Below are 19,862 nucleotides of genomic sequence, written 5' to 3'. Positions count from 1 at the left end.
CTCCGATATTGCATTCACGGTCACACTGTAATCTGCATAATGACAATGATGAACAACCCATCAGGGACGATTTGAGAGAAAAAAAAACCTCCAAACTCTCCTTCAGATGCATGTTGATTGTGTTTATTCATGGCAGTTAGGTTGATGAGGGAGCAATATGGAGGAGGCTGGATGGACACTTGTTACGTGTTACCGTTAAAATAGCAGACATCTCTCGACGAAGAACAAACAGCAAAGGCAGACTGAAATCAAGGCGTCTGCGAAAGCTCTCTGGAATGCAAATTCAAAAGCACTTCATTACTTGCTTTTTCCCTGCAATCTTGTGTCTGAGAGACTGAACTAAGTGGTTAATCAAGCCAAAAACCAAACCATGTCTGAGGGGCCAGAGAGGAGACACCTCTGCTCGCAGACAAAGCCAAGGCTATGAGTGCGTTCAGAGTACACTGTTTGCGAGTGAAGACACACAATCACGTGTGTGTTTTGGATCCATTACAAATCAATTATTTATTTTTATAATCATCAGAATTTGTTATTATTGTATTCTGAAGCCGGACATTCTCTTAAAACGTGCACTGATTAATGGCAGTATGGATTCACTGAAGCTGGAACATGACAGTAAAACATCGTCTCATCTCATATTACCTGTTTCTGAATTTCTAGTATCTTTGCATACACTATATATATAGATAAAAGATAGGCATATAACCTGGGTTTGAAAATTAAAGTAAATGCAGAAATGTCTCAAACCTGCATTCTTTCTATTGACCAGCAGGGGGCGACTCTACTGGCTGCAAAAAGAAGTTCAACTGCTTAGAAATCTATGAGAAAATGCCTGAAATTATCACTTGAGTTAATACCTCATTGAATATTTTCCTAACTAGCTTATGGTATCAATTGGTAGTTTAAAGTCTCCTTCAATACAGCACAGTTTTCATTTTGTATGTTTTGGTCCCATTTAGGGTAAAACTGATGAGAAAGCAGGGCATAGCCACCTTGTGATTGATAGGTCACAACCACATCGACATTCATCTTCAGTTCTCAGTCACATTGAACCTTCGCTTGTCCAAAAATCAAATCAAATGGCAATTGGTAAAGTATTAATTGAGACTTTAAAACGGTCGTCCACAAACCAATGGGTCCCACAACTGTGACTGTATCCATCTTTTAGCAGCTCTGTGCAGTTAGAGGTACTTTAGCTAAATGTAAACATGTTTAACATGATGTTTAACAGGTACAGCACTGACTATATTAGCTTGCAGGTATTTGCTAATTAGCAAGTACTGCTAAAGCTAATGGGACATAAATTAATTTTTAGATATTTGGTAGTAGCACTGTGAAAAGTCAGGGGAATAACCCAACTTTTTGGGGGAAGCATGAATGCCAGCACCACGTTTTAGGGTAATTTGTTCAATTCTTCCAAAGAATATTCACCTTAAAAGCACATACAAGTTTTGTGGTGACGCAAGAGACGTCAATAAATGATCACCACATTCACAAATTTATCATTTGGGAACCACAAATGATGAAATGTAGAAGATTTTATGTCAATCCACCTAATAATTGTTGGTATATTTTGTCGTGGGCCACCAACCGGCAACCTGCCAGCCTGCCTGCTAACCCTAAAGTTGTGACCACGGATTTGCAGAACACTGGAGGCCCGTACCCAAAATTGAATAAGCCAAGTCCTAGTTCATTTTTTTTTTTTCTTTTAAAGCTGGTTGGAAAAACAAAACATGTGGAGTTTCACTGATTTTGTCGTTTTATCAATAATGCCATTTTCAAAAACATTGGAAAAAAAAACGTCTTACTGGTTTGATTCTTACGTTAGAGTTCACCATCACCTCAGGTTTTAAATTGTTTCTGCATATCGATGTGAAGAGTGAGGCAAGTCAGCAGAGAAATGTGCTTTTCTGGTTTTTTAACATGTCTTCTACCGAGTCAAATAACCCCGTATCTTATGTTCTCTGTGGTTATATTTGTCTGACAAACTAAAACCTTCTTCTACCAGCTACGAGAAAAAAAGCCAAGAGCAGAAAACTCGATTTTATGCAGCTCTCCTCTCGGTTACAAGGAGCAGCTTGAAAAATTTCTGGGACACAAACTGTAAGAAAAAAGCAAGCACTGTACTAGAAGACAGGAGTGTCATCCAAAGGGAATCTAGCAAGTTAGCAAAAACTCCAAAGATGCTGTAGGATTAAGTTGGTATAGAGGGCTCTTTCACACATACATTCCGTAACATTAACTGGACAAATTGTCTGAACTATTCTGGTAGAGGCAAAAGCTTCTCTTTCTCGCAGGGCCTTAACGCAATTGTAACGCTATGTGACCGTTCACACACAACACCAGTGGCACAAGTCTTCTGTTGTCTGACATTAGATGCGTTAACACAATATGCCAGTATGGAACTTGAGCGTCAACGTTACATTCAAACTGCCTGAACTAATTTTGTGCGATAAAAAGATGAATTTATACATGTCACTGTAAAATGAGATAAAATGGAGAGTATGTTGTGAATGCATGAAAGCGTATTCTGACATTCTGATTTTGAATATGTGTCACAAGATGAGTATGTGGAATTCTTTTTGCACTCGGATTTATCCAGAATTTTTCTTTTTTTTATTGTTTATAAAATGTTACAAAATGGCACAACAAATCTCTGAATTCAAACTGACATCTCCAGATAGCTCGTTTTGTGCAACCAAAATACCAAATCCCCTCAAAATTCAGTTTACTAGTGTACGAGACAGCGAAAAACAGCAAATATTTACACTTTGTGAACTGGAGTGACTCAAATTTGTTGTCACAGTTGCTTTATAATAATCATTATAGTTTTAATTGACTAATTATTTTGCATTTAAATGCATTTGCTGCCTACCTACTGGAGATATCAGTGGGATTATTCAACTTTTTTTCCCCTCCCTGATGTCTGCAATGCTCAGGTCAGCCGTAATAATCTCCCGTGCCTCTAAGAACATGCAATGCACTTGACAAATGACCACGATTTACTTATGACGTAGGGATTTCTCTCCCTGATCTTGTTATTGTTCAATAGCCGGAATGTGCGGAATGCGGGTGTGTGAGTGAACTCAGCAAGAGCTGACACTCAACATTAGATTTATGGGTGGAGATTATGACCCAGGGCGCTCTGGCAGAAACAGAGAAAAAGACAGCAAAGCCAAGGCCAACGGGAGAGACAAGAGGTGGAGAGAAAAGGCAGGGAGAATGGAGCAAATGCCATGAAATGAAATGAGGTGTTTGATCTCCACGGGATGGGTCAGGTCTTACCGGTGGAGTGTCTGATCTGATGTCGAACCAATGAAAGCGTGGACACCACCAGCTGCACGGAGCGTTCATTACGGCTGCACATAATGGAAAAGGAGACAGCAGCTCATTGTGATCTATATATTTATTTGTGACGCCGCTGTCCTCTCTCTGTCCGTTCCGCTAAGATTTATCCCCGTTTCTCTTCATATTCTCCGAGAAACACATTCCTCAAATGCAGACCTCACCCTGAGTCTACACTCTTTGTCCAAAAGTTTCCTTGAGAGGCACTTGGTTTTTACTCGGGGCGTCTGTTGTATCTTCAAATGCGTCGTCTTTTCCTCTTTTCCTTTATTCTAATCGATGCACTTGGTACAGTGAAAACGGTATCTGCCTGCAAAAATAAGCGCCTCTGAAATGAAAACCCCCCTTTTAGGTGACAATTGTGTGTGGCTGTGTCTTCGTCTGGTTTACCTGTGGATCTTTGATCCTGACAGTATGCGACGGTGTTTGATTCCTGGGGTACTTTGACAGTTTGCAGGCTGGCAAAAGGCCCTCCAGTGTCTGAAGTTAGATCAGAGGAAGAGAGGGCCTGAAAAGCTGGCGTCCAGCTGGGAGAAGATCAGAAGAGACACAAACTTTAGCGGGAGCCATTGTGAGGTACACAGTGGCTGCAGGCTCCCATAACTTTTCCCTTTGTATGTTTTTTTTTTATATATATATATATATATATATATATATATGGCTATCTTCTCCTTCTCTTATCTCCGCCGCGCAATGCTGAATGGCTCAGTTAAAGGTCTGTGAGGTTTTATCTGATTTTGCCAAAATAAGTCACCTTGTATTTGTTCCTTCTTTCAGCTCTCTCTTGGGGTTTAAGGCTGATCTTTGTGTGCACGTTAACAATGGTGCACATCTCCTTCACAGCTTCTAATTAAAGTAATAGAAACTGAATAGAAAGACAAAATAACATATCCTATTGACATTCTACTTCCTACATTACACGCCACATGCTGAGACAGTAAACTCAGGGCATGTTCCAGGTGCATTTTTAAGTATTTTTTTTTCTAATGATACATTTAAATTGAATGTGTGCATGAGGCTTTTTTGGAAGCCTTAAGTGAAATATTTGAATTAATGTTATTATTGGTCATATTAGCCCATATATGAAACTAATTGATCATGTTACTTTTGACGCTCAGTTGTAATTTGAGGAGACAGTTTCACATATTTGTAAAGTGTAATGGTGCCCTCTAGTGGTGTAATTGCAGAACCAAGAAAATGAAAGAAAAAATGAAAAAGGCACAATGGATCAGTGATTAGCACTGTTGTCTTGAAGCTAGAAGATCCCCGGTCTGAGTCCCGGCCTGGGCTTGGGATCTTTCTGCATGGAGTTTGCATGTTCTCCCTGTGCATGTGTGGGTGTTCTCCAGGTTCTCCGGCTTCCTCCCACAGTCCAAAAACATGCTGAGTGATTTGAAATTGTTCATAGGTGTAAATGTGAGTTTGCTTTTTTTCTATATATGTAGCCCTGTGATAGACTAGCCCCTAATGACCCTAATGAGAATTAAATGGTGTATAGATAATGATGGATGGATAGAAAAGGCAGGTTTTATTGTGCCAGGTGATCTGTCAAAATAATTTGGATCCCTGGAAACTGTCACATAAATTCCATTCTTCACATAGACATTTCATTTCAACAAAATTCGCTAAATTGTGTGCACTATAGGTCTGTAATTCCTTCACCTCATAGTTATTTTGTTTTGCTATATTACATTGTCTTTGTCAAGGTCTTGAAAAGCATGTTTGATATGAAAAAATGCAGATACCATGCTCAAAATGGTGTAGTACTTGAGTAAATGTACTTTGTTATATTGCTTTTTATTAGTAGTTCCCGATTATTGCATTCACTGCAGATGCAAGCACACTGAACCAAGCATTGCACGTGGGTTTATATGTCTCATTGTCTGTTAATGAGACATAATTAATAGGAGATACTTAATATATATTTGTTTAAACTAGCTCTAAGCTACCACACACATGAAACTCAGTTGTAATAATTTATATGTGCTTGCATCTACAACGGATGCAATAATCTGCAGCAACTAATAAAAAGTAAGATAAGAAAACACATTAACTCAAGTATTGCACACTTGTTAGCATGATTTCTGCACTTCTTGATATCAAATAATGCTTTTGAAAACCTTGGCAAAGAAAATGTAATACTACAATATAAATTACCTACAAAATATCATGGGTTGAGTTTGTCATATTGCTGTTTTTTGCTTGTTCCAGATTATTGCATCCATTGCAAATGCATCGACATTTACCCAAGTTTTGCACCTAACTTTTATATGCGTAATATTTAATGTTTTGGTTAAATCTTTAAGGTTTTTCTTTTTAAATGTTTTACCACCTTTTAATGTTTAATTTTCTTTTTAAATGCTTCATTGTATTTTCTGTACAATTCGTATTTGAAGTTTTATTGTCTTTAAGATGTAAATTTCTAATTAAACATTTAATTTTTTAATTAAATGTTCTGTCTTTTTTGGCCTTTTTCAGCTTTTTATTGGATAGGCATAGCGAGAGAGACAGGAAACGGGGGAAAAGAGTCAGGGGAAGACATGCAGCAAAAGGGCCACGAGTGGGAATCGAACCCAGGACACTGCATCAGGAACCAGCCCCTGTACATGAGTCACCCACTTAACCCGTTGAGCTATACAGGTACCCATGTTTCGTCTTTTTAAAGGTTTAATGACCTAATCAAATGTTTTGCGTTTTTTGAAATGTTTAACATGCTTCTTGTTTAATTGTATTTTTTAAATGTTTAATTCTGGAAAATACTTTATCTGTAATTTCTAATATTTGTATTTTAAAAATTTTGTTTAATTTCATAACGACATGTATTGTATCATGTTGAATGATCTCATTCAATATTTTGTCTGTTTAATGTAATTTAATGTAATTTAATGTTTAACTCTATTAAACAGACAAAAATATTGAATGAGATCATTCAACATGATACAATACATGTCGTTATGAAATTAAACAAAATTTTTAAAATACAAATATTAGAAATTACAGATAAAGTATTTTCCAGAATTAAACATTTAAAAAATACAATTAAACAAGAAGCATGTTAAACATTTCAAAAAACGCAAAACATTTGATTAGGTCATTAAACCTTTAAAAAGACAAAACATTTAATTAAAAAATTAAATGTTTAATTAGAAAATTACATCTTAAAGACAATAAAACTTCAAATAGGAATTAAAAAGAAAATACAATGAAGCATTTAAAAAGAAAAATAAACATTAAAAGGTGGTATATGTATATATAATTTAATTGTATTTAATGTTTAACTCTATTAAACAGACAAAATATTGAATTAGATAATTCAACAAGATACAATACATGTCATTATGAAATTAAACAAACATTTTAAAATACAAATATGAAAAATTACAGATAAAATATTTTCCAGAATTAAACATTTAAAAAAAAAATTAAACAAGAAGAATGTTAAACATATTAAAAAATGCAAAACATTTAATTAGATTATTAAACCTTTAAAAAGACAAAACATTTAATTAAAAATTAAATGTTTAATTAGAAAATTACATCTTAAAGACAATAAAACTTCAAATAGGAATTAAAAAGAAAATACAATGAAGCATTTAAAAAGAAAAATAAACATTAAAAGGTGGTATATGTATATATAATTTAATTGTATTTAATGTTTAACTCTATTAAACAGACAAAATATTGAATTAGATAATTCAACAAGATACAATACATGTCATTATGAAATTAAACAAAAATTTTAAAATACAAATATCAAAAATTACAAATAAAATATTTTCCATAATTAAACATTTAAAAATAAAATTAAACAAGAAGAATGTTAAACATATTAAAAAATGCAAAACATTTAATTAGATTATTAAACCTTTAAAAAGACAAAACATTTAATTAAAAATTAAATGTTTAATTAGAAAATTACATCTTAAAGACAATAAAACTTCAAATAGGAATTAAAAAGAAAATACAATGAAGCATTTAAAAAGAAAAATAAACATTAAAAGGTGGTATATGTATATATAATTTAATTGTATTTAATGTTTAACTCTATTAAACAGACAAAATATTGAATTAGATAATTCAACAAGATACAATACATGTCATTATGAAATTAAACAAAAATTTTAAAATACAAATATGAAAAATTACAGATAAAATATTTTCCATAATTAAACATTTAAAAATAAAATTAAACAAGAAGAATGTTAAACATATTAAAAAATGCAAAACATTTAATTAGATTATTAAACCTTTAAAAAGACAAAACATTTAATTAAAAATTAAATGTTTAATTAGAAAATTACATCTTAAAGACAATAAAACTTCAAATAGGAATTAAAAAGAAAATACAATGAAGCATTTAAAAAGAAAAATAAACATTAAAAGGTGGTATATGTATATATAATTTAATTGTATTTAATGTTTAACTCTATTAAACAGACAAAATATTGAATTAGATAATTCAACAAGATACAATACATGTCATTATGAAATTAAACAAAAATTTTAAAATACAAATATGAAAAATTACAGATAAAATATTTTCCATAATTAAACATTTAAAAATAAAATTAAACAAGAAGAATGTTAAACATATTAAAAAATGCAAAACATTTAATTAGATTATTAAACCTTTAAAAAGACAAAACATTTAATTAAAAATTAAATGTTTAATTAGAAAATTACATCTTAAAGACAATAAAACTTCAAATAGGAATTAAAAAGAAAATACAATGAAGCATTTAAAAAGAAAAATAAACATTAAAAGGTGGTATATGTATATATAATTTAATTGTATTTAATGTTTAACTCTATTAAACAGACAAAATATTGAATTAGATAATTCAACAAGATACAATACATGTCATTATGAAATTAAACAAAAATTTTAAAATACAAATATGAAAAATTACAGATAAAATATTTTCCATAATTAAACATTTAAAAATAAAATTAAACAAGAAGAATGTTAAACATATTAAAAAATGCAAAACATTTAATTAGATTATTAAACCTTTAAAAAGACAAAACATTTAATTAAAAATTAAATGTTTAATTAGAAAATTACATCTTAAATTTCTTAAATCTTTTTAATAATAAAACTTTTTAAAAGTTTTATTGTATTAATTTTTTTCCTTTGATTTAATTCCTTTTTGTTATGTAGTTTATTTCTTTAATTTTCTTTTTCTGTCAAGATTTTAACCCCAACCTTAAAAATGAAATAAACCCTTAAATCACAATGAAAATACTTCTGTTGTCACAATCATGAGTTAGTCAATTATTCAGTTTATCAATTCAGCTTTATTTGTTTAGCACCTTTTACACAGATGACAAAACTAAACAAGCAAAGAGAAAAAAAACTACACTAAAACTATGGTTAAAACTCAAAAACATATTTTAAAAAAAGATTTAACATGGTAATAAAATATGTTGTGTTCAGGGGATGGAGGGAGTTTATTGAAGTCTTCTTGGGCTCACATGGGAAATCATTTAAAATATAAACTTGATATTCAGTCTAAGGAAACTGCAGAAGAACCAACAATATCTCCTGTTTTCTCCTTTAATGAGTCGACTCTTCTTGTGCTTTCAGACCAAAGAACTACAGACTCTTCACAACCTGCTCAAACTCTTGGTACAGGACCTCACCACACGGGTCAAGAAGGTTTCCATCTCATTTCTACTCTGAAGCTCACCTTCTCCTGCTCAAACTGCTGACAAATGTTTCTGCTGCTCTAAAGTCTGGTCTCCAGAACTTCCTAAAAACTCTCAGAGTCTCTTCTGCTGCAGGTTGCTTTGTAGAACTGTTCCAGAAAACCTCACTAAACCACATGGAAAGGCCTCAAGATAGTCGTCCAAATGAAACCTTACAAAAACCAAACTAGCACAACCCAAACACTAAAGTCTCCTGCAGCCTACCAGAGAACCTCTGAGAACAGAGAATCCGTACAGGAACTCTCACCTTCTGGACAACCAACGTTGGTTCTCAAACAAGAATACAGAATGTGTCTGACCAAAAACCTCTGAAGACTCACTACAGCCAAGATAAAGACACAACTCAGCTGCACCAAATCCACTAATCACTGCACACATTAGCACCATGTGCTAACTGTGGCTAAAGAACCACATTTACCAAGACAACTATCAAGTACAAAGCCCTAAAACACACCAAGAAACACATTAAAGATGATTTTACTGCTGGAAGCTGCAAGCCAACACCTAAAGAACAAGCTAAAGCAATGGAGCCAAACCCAGTTCAGTGGTGAACAGAAGCAGAGGAAATGTTTGTCTGCAGCTAAATAAAGCAGGAAGACACTGAGCTGCTCAGGTGTTCCTAATAACACCAATCAGCCACCTGGACAGCCAATAGGAACACAGCCACCTGGACAGCCAATAGAAACACAGCTTCCTGGAAGTCCAGAGGGCTGGCTTAGTGAAGGAAATTTAGTTTAAAGTTGAAGCAGAAAATTAACAAAGAAAGTTGAAAACCACCTTCTGATACCTGAAATCTCTGAGTTTTCACACAAACAGCACCTGAACATGTCAAACTGGTTCCATAGTAGAACCATCATTGTAAAAACGTCATAGTATGGTGTGTTGCTCAAAAAACATTAGGACCCGGCTGTCAGGGGACAAACATGTAAGAAACATGAGAACAGAGAGAACCCAACCAGTAGGTCACAGTTTATCATCCCCCAGTCATCTCCTGAAGTCCATATGGTGAGAGACATCAGTATCTGGTTGTTAATTTACCAGAGGATGCTTATAATCATGCTGATGTGGTCTGTACTCTACAGTATTTTAGTGACTCAATAAATGCCTAAGTTGTTTTTTTTTTTTAAATGCTTTTTAGTTTTTAATAAACATTTAACAGCCTATATGTAATCAATAAATGGCCTTTGCCTATCTTAAGAAAAACTCACTCAGAACTCTGATATGTTAACAATACTAAATAAATCAATAAATACACGCATACACACAAAAATAAGTTAATACATTAACTGTGTTAAGATAAGATTTAGATTTTAAAAAAAGTTGTTTATGATTTTGCAGAATACAGTCTTGCTCACTGGTTGGTCATTACATTTTATTAGTTTGATTTCACTGTTTAAAATGATGCCACCTCTTTTCAGACAGAACCTGTGATAATAAAACAATACAAAATTTTTAGCTCCGTGTTAATAAAGCACTTAAAGCTTTAAGTATGGCTAAATGCTTTTTTCAAAATTAAATATATCACTCCTTAGGTGGTAGTGGCCCCAAGTTCAGTAAAGTTGGAAAGATATTCACAGATTCGGACTTCCAGCATCAATAACTCGTTAGATATAGGTTGTCAAAACATAAACGGTGCCTCTTTCCCATTGTTGCAAGGCAGACAATGTGCTACAAGCCCAGTTTTATCAAAAGTAGCTGTCTTTCAAGCTACAGGAATAACACTAGTGTCTATGGAGTGAACAGGGTCCGTCTGCAATTAGCAAAACCGCTGCAACAGTAAAGAGAGACAAATATTCAATAACTTCACTCTTATACATTGTAGTGTCACTAAAATCACTGCAGCCTTCAACTGGCTCCTGTTGACAAAGTGTTTTAACAGAAATGTAAATGCTGTAATTTGATTCTTTTAATGAACCATGTAACTTGAATGGATGTGATGCTGGTGTGACCACAGTGCACACGTCTGATGTTGCTCACAGTGGTCCAAGGGACGCTCAGGGAGTTTGTGTGTTTGCTCATGAAAAATTAGAGGGAACATTGCTCATAAGTTCTTAATGTTACATAAGAAACTGAAAATATTTAAATAAACTAGCTCTAAGCGACCACACACAAAGCTTGGATGCAATAATCTGGAACAACTAATAAAAAGCAACACAACAAAGTACATATACTGCACAGTTGTGAGCATGATGCACTTTTTGATATCAGCTCTGCTTTTGAGTAAATGTGCTTTGATATATTACTTTTCATTAATTGTTCCAGATTATTGCTAATTTGTGTAAATATTTCTGATTTATTTTGTTTCATAAACAGTTTACAGGATACATACTGTGATTTTTAAGCATTGCACCTTAGTTTATATGTCTCATATGTTGTCAGTGAGACATAATAAACCGAAAATATTTAATTAAACTAGCTTTAAACTACCACACATGAAATTTAATAATCTGGAGCAGCTAATAAAATGCAGCATAAGTACATTTACTCAAGTACTGAGCATGGTATCTGCACTTTTTGATATCAGATATGCTTTTGAGTAAATGTGCTTTGTTATATTCCAGATTATGCATGCAGTTTTGCGCTAAATTTCATGAGTGCGATAGCCTACTTTACTTTGTTTAAATATTTGAATCTTATTTTTGTCTCGTGAACAGTTTAAAGGACAGGTATTGTGATTTTTATTCTCACATTTACATTTCAAAGGGCAGATGTAGTTTCTCGTTCTTATAACAAGCAGTCAAACACACTAACGTGCAGATTCATATCTAGTAATAATTATAAACGGACTGACAGCGGCTTGTGGCAGCAGTGACCTCACATGATCCCTGAACGAATTACAAGGCAGCATTAATCGATCGACGATCCGCGGCGCTCTGCTAACTTACTGCCGCCACTCGACAGCCTCATTCAGCTTCTGCCCCTGTCTACTGGAAGGATGGCAACAGCAGCGAAACTCAACACCGGTGCCCAAATGCCCATTGTGGGACTTGGAACATGGAAGGTGCGTTTATTTTCCACTTTTTAACCTATGTAGCGTAAGTTTATAGCTCAGCAGCGAAGTAAGCTAGCTAGGTGTGCAGCATATAGCACGATTTGAGTCCTGAGACGGTCGTTAAAGCGAACTATTCTCACCACACCTGTTTACATTTCAACATAAATGAGTTAGAAACTGCTTTTAATAGTTCAAGTGAGTATTGTTTGCCATTATTATGTCACTTTAGCACCCAACGATGACCAGAGCCAACAGTGGCTAATGCATTCTTAGCATGAAGTTTCTAGAAACGTGTTTGCAAAGCTGCTGCTTAAATTAAACCCTCCACAGCGAATTCTTCACCTTTATTCAGTGCAGTCCACCGAAAGGTCTGTAACTTTAGTTTACGTTTTGTCACAGTTGTGTATCTTAATCCTCGAAGTGCTTGCTTGCTTTGTTTATCAGCTGTCATAAAGTTTAAACTGCCAGTGACCTTTCATTTGTAGACAATAGGAACAGCAAGGTTTTGTGGCCTTCAAAGATAAATGATCCAAGAATGCAGGGCTTTTCTTCGTTACTGTAATCTGAATTTCAAGTATCCGATTTAGTCCTGGTTTGAAATACAAAATGACGACAGAATTTAGTCCCAAAGGGCTGAATTGTGGCTGCTGTGGATTGTGGTTGGTTATGTTACATTGTTTTATAGCCAAATTGTAAAAATTGGACAAGTGTGGAGAACACATCAGCCCAAACACAGGATTAAAATGTGACTTTGTTTATCTTATAATAGCTGACTGAGCCATAAAACGGAGTACGAATGTCCTTTTTGATAGAACAGGACATTCTTTTTAAACTTTTAAAGTGCGCACAGTTTATGTGGATTGCACAGAAGCAAAATAATACAAAAATATTAACCATATTACAGTTTTTTTTCAGTTGCTTTGGTACATTTCTCGAATCATCCTCAACATTTGCCAAACAGTAAGTGCATTTTTCAAAACAATTCGTACAATAGAAAAACACCGTGGATTATCTGCAAAGGCCAGTTTCTTACTCAAAATCCTTAGTTCATCTCTCAAAAGTAAATGTCTGTCAGTGAACATGTCCGTGCCATCAGAATGACAAGTCCTTGTGTCACTGTGTGTGGATAAAACAGTCAAATTGCTTAGCCATGTTGTCATTATAACGGCGTACTCTGGAGGGATGTTCTGATGTAAACTGTGGCTGAAGTTTTGGTGACAGTTATTGTAAATTGTAACTTACACCTTAGTGTATGTGGGAGATTGATTGCAAGAGACTGAACAAGATTCAGATTTATGCTTTTACTGTTTGTATTGTAATTTATGGACAGACCACGTCATTGCGATACAGGAATGAAAACAGCACTGCATAGCACAAAGAAAAAAGGTAGAAATGTGAACATAGGACAGTCTCCTTAGGGAAAACTGTACATGCAGTGCTGTAGGAATTACAGTGCAGTCTTCCTACACCTCCTGATGTTCCTGTCTGTTGGGAGCAATTTACCAATTCAGGACAGATTTTAGAGAAAAAAGTGTAATGGAAATGTATAGAAATATCCGTAACATATTATGACAACTTGTTCAACTATTTTGCATGTAAAGACTTATACAATGAACTAATGCCTAAATGTTGTGGAGGGTGAGACTATTCATCAGAGACCCATTATAATACATTTTGATCAGCATGACATAAGCTATTGATAATGTAGGAAACAACAGAGAATTGTAAAGAATCATTTGTATGGATGTACCAAAGCATTTGCAACTTGTTCAAAGAAATGAGAAACTGCTTTTCTGATGTGCACAAGTGACACAATGATGTGAAGATAGAGCAAGTAGTTTTGAGAATTTCAATTCTCGTCTGAGAAATGTACCGAAGCGACCAAGAAAAACTGTAACTAGACACCATACTTGAAAATAACAGAAAAAAATGTGTGATGGTGTTACGGTTCAACACTGTATTTGCAGAGGACTCAGTGTTGTTGCTACAAGGTGTCCATTTGTAAGCAGTACTACATAGCAATAGTTCTGTATTTTAACAGTGCTACAGCTAGATCATCATCCCTGTCTCTTAGTCTCCACCTGGTAAGGTTACAGAGGCAGTGAAAGCAGCCATTTCAGCAGGTTACAGGCACATCGACGGGGCGTTCGTCTACCAGAACGAGGCAGAAGTGGGTGAGGGTGTGCGGGCTATGATCAAGGATGGCGTGGTCAAGAGAGAGGATCTTTTCATTGTTAGCAAGGTGAGTTATGGGTGCAAAAAGTACTCTGTGTAAGTAAAATAACTTACTGTTATTTGTCCCACAAGAAGACATTGAAATACATTTCTTTAATCCTGGATTACTGATTTCGTAGCTTTGGTGCACTTTCCACCCAAAGTCCCTGGTGAGGCAAGCATGTGAGAAGACTCTCAGTGATCTTAAACTGGACTACCTAGACCTCTATCTGGTGCACTGGCCCATGGGTTTCCAAGTAAGATCATGGTTGTCTTGTGTGTAAAAATGTGTTTCTATTATTTTTGACTCTTTCAGTGTTTCTGGGATGGAACAGAACTGAACACCAAATGAGAGCATGTCCCTTTTTTGTCTGTGCCATCTGCACTCCTATTTCTGTAATGAAGTTTCATCAAGGAATGAGCCTCTCTGTTATCTGTGTCATATCAATGTGGTGTAAGTCTGAACACTGTTATTAAATCCTTTGTCACGTTGCAGCCCGGCACTGAGCTTTTTCCTTTGGACGGTAACGGAGAGACAATCAGTGACAGCAGTCACTTTGTGGAGACCTGGGAGGTAAGATGATCAGACACTGGTGTCAGATGTAGGATTCAAACAGGTGAAACTCGTTGTAGACTTTATAACTCTATAACCACGGAAGTTAATTACAGGATTACCAAGCAGGAATGACAATATGCAATCTGTTGAGTGTGTTTGTTTTTTCAGATAGAAGGCAAACTACTTCTCTCCATTTAAGCTGTTTATTTTCTAAATACACCATTACTGAGTGTCTCGTGTTAAGACAAAAATGTTTTCAAGCTCTGGTCTGTCCATGTAATCTTGTTATCCATGTTTTTGTACAACCTAGAATTAAAATTCAACAAAGCGGTGAATGTTGCTACAGTTGTAGGAGTCAAAGTTGGGTTTGATGAGAAAGTTCTGAACTGTAATAGAAGCTTAAATTGTTGTATTGACAATAGCAAAGAGAAAATACAGTATGAAATAGAACATCCAGCTTCTAAATTAAAACAGCAAGTTTTACTGTGCGTTTATGTTTAATTTTCTCAGGGAATGGAAGAGCTGGTGGACGCCGGCTTGGTCAAAGCGATTGGTATCTCCAACTTCAACAAGGAGCAGATTGAAGCCATTCTCAACAAGCCAGGACTCAAACACAAACCTGCCAACAACCAGGTACACTGAAGTACTTTGAATGTGACCTTCCAGTGACATTTGTGGAAGGTAACAGTTTTCCGTCACAGCTGTTAGAACGAGCTGTACGTGCAACTCAAATATACAGTTGTTTTAGACATGGCATGTTTGAGTGAACATTATCGAGAAGCAAGGGAACGGATCGATCTCAAGATATGCTTGTGGTTCTTTAAGGACAAGCAGAGACCATAAAACCATTATCTGTCTCCTCCAATCAGGTCGGAGAAATAAATGTCTTGGTAATTCACAATAAGCCACAGCAGCTTCCCCTCAGGGCTTACCACTTAGCTGAGGTGACCTTATATTTTTGTTCTTTTCAGAACAATTATTAACCATTTATGTCTGGCTTTGTCTGCTTGTGCTTTAGATTAGATTAAAGCTCCATTCTCCTTCTGCATTTTGTCCACACACACTCCGAACACAGAGCACAGAGTCTCATATATTGAATATCAGTGAATTTATCCCTTAAAATGATGCCTAATGAGTACAGTACAAATGTTCTCTTGTGCCCCTTACAAATACTAGAATACTTTATAAACTGAATTAGACAAGTTTTCAATAAATGTGTCACTTTGACAAAACACTAAAGGCTGAATTCAATGTAAGTGAAGCTCTGTTTTTAGTCACTGTTGAATTATGTATATGTACAACTAAATTTTCAAACATAAGGTTATCTTGTGTTGTATAAAACAACATTTTTTGATCATTTTATTGAGATACTGCTTGTATTTTAAAGGCCTGAATAATGTGACACCAGTATGAACTGCTTGGTATTTGCAGACCTCAGCCTCATTTTTTGTGTACTCCCTCCTAAGAGATGTGTGTTTGTTGTCCCACTAGGTGGAGTGCCATCCTTACCTGACCCAGGAGAAGCTGCTCAACTACTGCCACTCTCAGGGCATCTCGGTGACGGCTTACAGCCCCCTGGGTTCCCCTGACAGACCCTGGTCAGTAGACATCACAGTTGTGTCAAAGTTGCATGAAGCAAGACTTATTTTGAAAGTAACTGAGTCTTCTCACCGGTAAAAAGTAGTTCATGTTTGGTTGATTGTGGTCTCGGTGTTCCACTCTTGTTCTGCCTGTCGTGTCCCTTTTGGTTAGTTTCATCTTATGACTGTTGTTCCTCTTTGTCTCTGTGGCATGTTTTTGTCATGCGACTGATAATAATAACCTCAACCGGACTTAGTCTGACAGATTATTTTCTTCATCATCATTATTATTATTCAGAGGTTTTTGTTCTTTTAAGAGCTCTGTTATTGGTTTCATGTTGCTCTAAGAAAAATCACATGTAAATATTTGTTTTGCCGGAACACTATCTTACTTCAATAGAACACCTTGAAAAATATTGATATTCAGTACTATGGAGAAAAATTGCCACATCATTGAGGGGAAAAAGCTTTGATATTTGATAACTATAACAAGGCTTAATAACAAAGTACATTTGTACTTAAATGAAACCACCTTGTTATGATATACACTGCCTGGTTTAAAAAAAAAAAAGTCAGCACCTGCATTGAAATAAGCAAACAGGTAAGATCCTTCCATTGGATAATTACTGCGTGATGACTATGTTTCAGCTGGCAACAACTTATTTAATCCTAGCTGATGCAGTGAGGAGCTTCTCATTTCTTAAACAACTATGTCCTGTGGTCATGGAAAGGTTGTTCATCTGTTTCAGTAGGGTCAAATTATTGACCTGCATCAAGCAAAGAAAACAACTAAAGATTTCTGAAACTACTAAAATCAGGTAAAGAACCATCCAACGGATTATTAAAACTTGAAGGATAGTGGTGAACCATCATCTTTGAGGAACAAATGTGGTTGGACATGTGGTCTGATGAGTCCAGATTTACCCTGTTCCAAAGTGATGGGGGCATCAGGGTAAGAAGAGAGGAGGATGAAGTGATGAACTCATCATGTCTAGTGTCTACCAGCCTGTGGGGGTTAGAGTTATGATCTGGGGTTGGTCAGGTTCAGCAACGTTATGTTCCCAAAGAATGAGGTCAGCTGATACCTGAAGATACTGAATGATCAGGTCTTTCCATCAGTAGAGTTTTTCTTCCCTGATGGCACGGACATGTTCTGAGATGACGATGCTCAAATACTTCATACATCATACTCAAAGCTAAAGGCAGTCCAACAACATATTAGAGTGTGCGACTTTTTTTTTGGCTGGGCAGCGTATCACTGGATTATTGCACTGCAGTGTGTGTTTGTGTCAACTTACTGCAGAAAATAATACTAAAACCCATTCAAATATTCATTGAGCATAAAACAAACAATATTTCTGACAACACAAGTAAATATAGAAAGTAGTAGATTTTTGTTCCAGTTGCAATCCTGTGTAGCAATGGTAGAATTGTGGCTACATTATCTCAAAGTTTGTCTTTGCATGAATTACTCATTATCTTGTCCACTCAGTGACTGACCGCAAGATGATCATGTGTTACTCCTGTAAATGCTGCTGAATAATGGATTTAAATACGTTGCAGGGCTAAACCAGAGGACCCCTCGCTTCTGGAGGATCCCAACATTAAGGCCATCGCGGACAAGCACAAGAAGACACCTGCTCAGGTACAATTTTTTAAAAAGGCTTTAAAGAATTTATGAGCACATACACAAAAAAATGTTTTTCCTCTTTGGTCTTCAAAATGAGCATGCATCATAATGTTGCTATTATTTTGAGTCATAGTAGGTGTGAACACAGTTCCAAATGAGAAAAATGTGGTTGATGCATTTGCTATTTGCTTGACCCTTACTGCTCTTCTAAAGTCACAGCTAATCCAATACATTTTGTCAGACTCAACAAATATCTCCACACCGTACACAGGGAAGGGAGATGGGAGTATGCTAACGATCTATGCTAACTAGCTAAGATATCAACACTCTTTCTCCAGAATTGCAAACTCCACCAGTAAAGGTTATGACCTCTGATCATACTCTCATATTAATACTTCCCCTCCTCCCCTGTCAGGTCCTAATCCGCTACCAGATCCAGAGAAACGTGATCGTGATCCCCAAGTCCATCACGCCGCAGCGCATTCAGGAGAATTTCCAAGTAATTAGTAGAGCAGATTTTTTCTGGTATTAACCCTCAGTCTGCTTTACTTGTGCTGCTCCCGGTTCATGCATTCAACCTGTTGTTGAAATATTTCCAGGTGTTTGACTTTGAACTCAATGAGGAGGAAATGAAGACTATATCTGGATTCAACAGGGACTGGAGAGTCTGTCCAATGCAATGGTGAGATTCTATGTCTTTGTTCTCTTTCATATTTAATTTTTTTGTAAGCATAACAAGCGTTTCTTTATTTCTCTGTCTTCAGGAGCACAAAGCACAAGGACTATCCCTTCAACGCTGAGTTCTGAGAAGGAAAACTGCTGATTTCCCACAGGGTTACAGTGGGTGCTGGAGTTTGCTTCTGCTCGCTTTCCTATTCATCTCAGTTTAGCGCAGCTTTGCATCAGAATATTATTTTGCTGTTACATTTCTCGAGAAAGTCAGCAACTTGTTTTGTTACCTGTAAAGTTTTACACACACTCCAAAGACTTAGACATTCCTGATTTTCAATTTTCCCAAAACAATACTCCAGTTTAACATGTTGGTTTTGTTCCAATTGCATATTAGCATTGTTTTTCTATTCCGTTACTGAAGAACCTAAATCTTTACTATATGTATCAAATGTCGAATCATATTTTTATAGCACAAAATATTATACATCCAGAGCTGCATTCCTTGTTAAACTAACCCTGTTATTCCTCACAGTGTCTGTTAGAGCAGACCAGGTCTGTTTTTGTGACTTGGCCAGAGGCGTTAGTGCCTTAAGATATAAACATGATGGCAAACTTTAAAGCACTTGTATCTGTGAAATGCAGAGCCTGTTACTTCAGCTTGTCTTAAGATGAGTCATATATGGTACTTTATAGTCATGTGCACTTACTCTGTCAGAAAATTGCTACTTTCACTTCCTGTATCAGTTGTTTTTGTTAAGCGCTACAATAAAGTCTTGTGGGAGAATGAGGTCAGTTTGCAAGTTTTCTACATAGCTGAGCAGCTGAAGCAAAAGAGGTCAGGAAAGTTTCAAAAACCCAACAGTGGGACTGAAGGAAATAAATAATCAGCTGCTGGGACCTGATTTGGTTTAGTCATAAATCGACACATGTATTATATAGCCACTATTAAATGTAGTTTGATACTGAACGCTTTAAAAAAAAAAAAAAAAAAGCTCTTGTTAGGGGAGTAAATGTTAGCTTTGTTCATCATACTGTTTAATGTTTTATTAGAAAGGTATTGACAAGTTTTATTAGTGACAGTCAACAGAGGGTGTGCTTTTCCTGACTGGATAAGATTATGTAATCGATTTAAGCGTCTGTTTGTCCTGTGTGGCAGGAAATAAA

The 19,862-nt window shown here is 35.6% G+C and overlaps 1 protein-coding gene and 1 long non-coding RNA gene across 2 annotated transcripts in view; both read left to right on the top strand.

Annotated features, from left to right (window-relative positions):
- Positions 1-11,498, top strand: part of LOC129347867 (uncharacterized) — a 129,633-nt gene extending 118,135 nt beyond the window's left edge. Inside the window, exon 6 of the long non-coding RNA XR_008600171.1 lies at positions 8,933-11,498. This is a non-coding gene — a long non-coding RNA (uncharacterized LOC129347867). The remainder of the gene's footprint in view (positions 1-8,932) is intronic.
- A 396-nt stretch (positions 11,499-11,894) lies between these two features.
- On the top strand, positions 11,895-19,486 carry LOC111563385 (aldo-keto reductase family 1 member B1-like). Its single transcript, XM_023262443.3, has 10 exons — positions 11,895-12,055; positions 14,121-14,288; positions 14,401-14,517; positions 14,757-14,834; positions 15,327-15,449; positions 16,308-16,414; positions 17,960-18,041; positions 18,442-18,525; positions 18,626-18,708; positions 18,791-19,486. Exons 1-10 carry the CDS (start codon positions 11,990-11,992, stop codon positions 18,831-18,833), a joined length of 951 nt encoding a protein of 316 aa, XP_023118211.2. The 5' UTR covers positions 11,895-11,989; the 3' UTR covers positions 18,834-19,486.
- Positions 19,487-19,862: the final 376 nt, after the last annotated feature.

This window comes from Amphiprion ocellaris, chromosome 21 (assembly GCF_022539595.1).
Source record: "Amphiprion ocellaris isolate individual 3 ecotype Okinawa chromosome 21, ASM2253959v1, whole genome shotgun sequence".
In the NCBI taxonomy this organism is placed as follows: Eukaryota; Metazoa; Chordata; class Actinopteri; family Pomacentridae; genus Amphiprion; species Amphiprion ocellaris.
The sequence above is the reverse complement of the archived record's forward strand: the minus strand, read 5'-3'. Positions and strand labels throughout refer to the sequence as shown.

Bases quoted from the DNA above. Each gene is read 5' to 3' on its own strand.
- LOC111563385 (XM_023262443.3), top strand. From the start codon at position 11,990: ATGGCAACAGCAGCGAAACTCAACACCGGTGCCCAAATGCCCATTGTG. The intron at 12,056-14,120 runs GTGCGTTTATTT...CCTGTCTCTTAG, and splicing joins TGGGACTTGGAACATGGAAG to TCTCCACCTGGTAAGGTTAC. The intron at 15,450-16,307 runs GTACACTGAAGT...TTGTCCCACTAG, and splicing joins ACAAACCTGCCAACAACCAG to GTGGAGTGCCATCCTTACCT.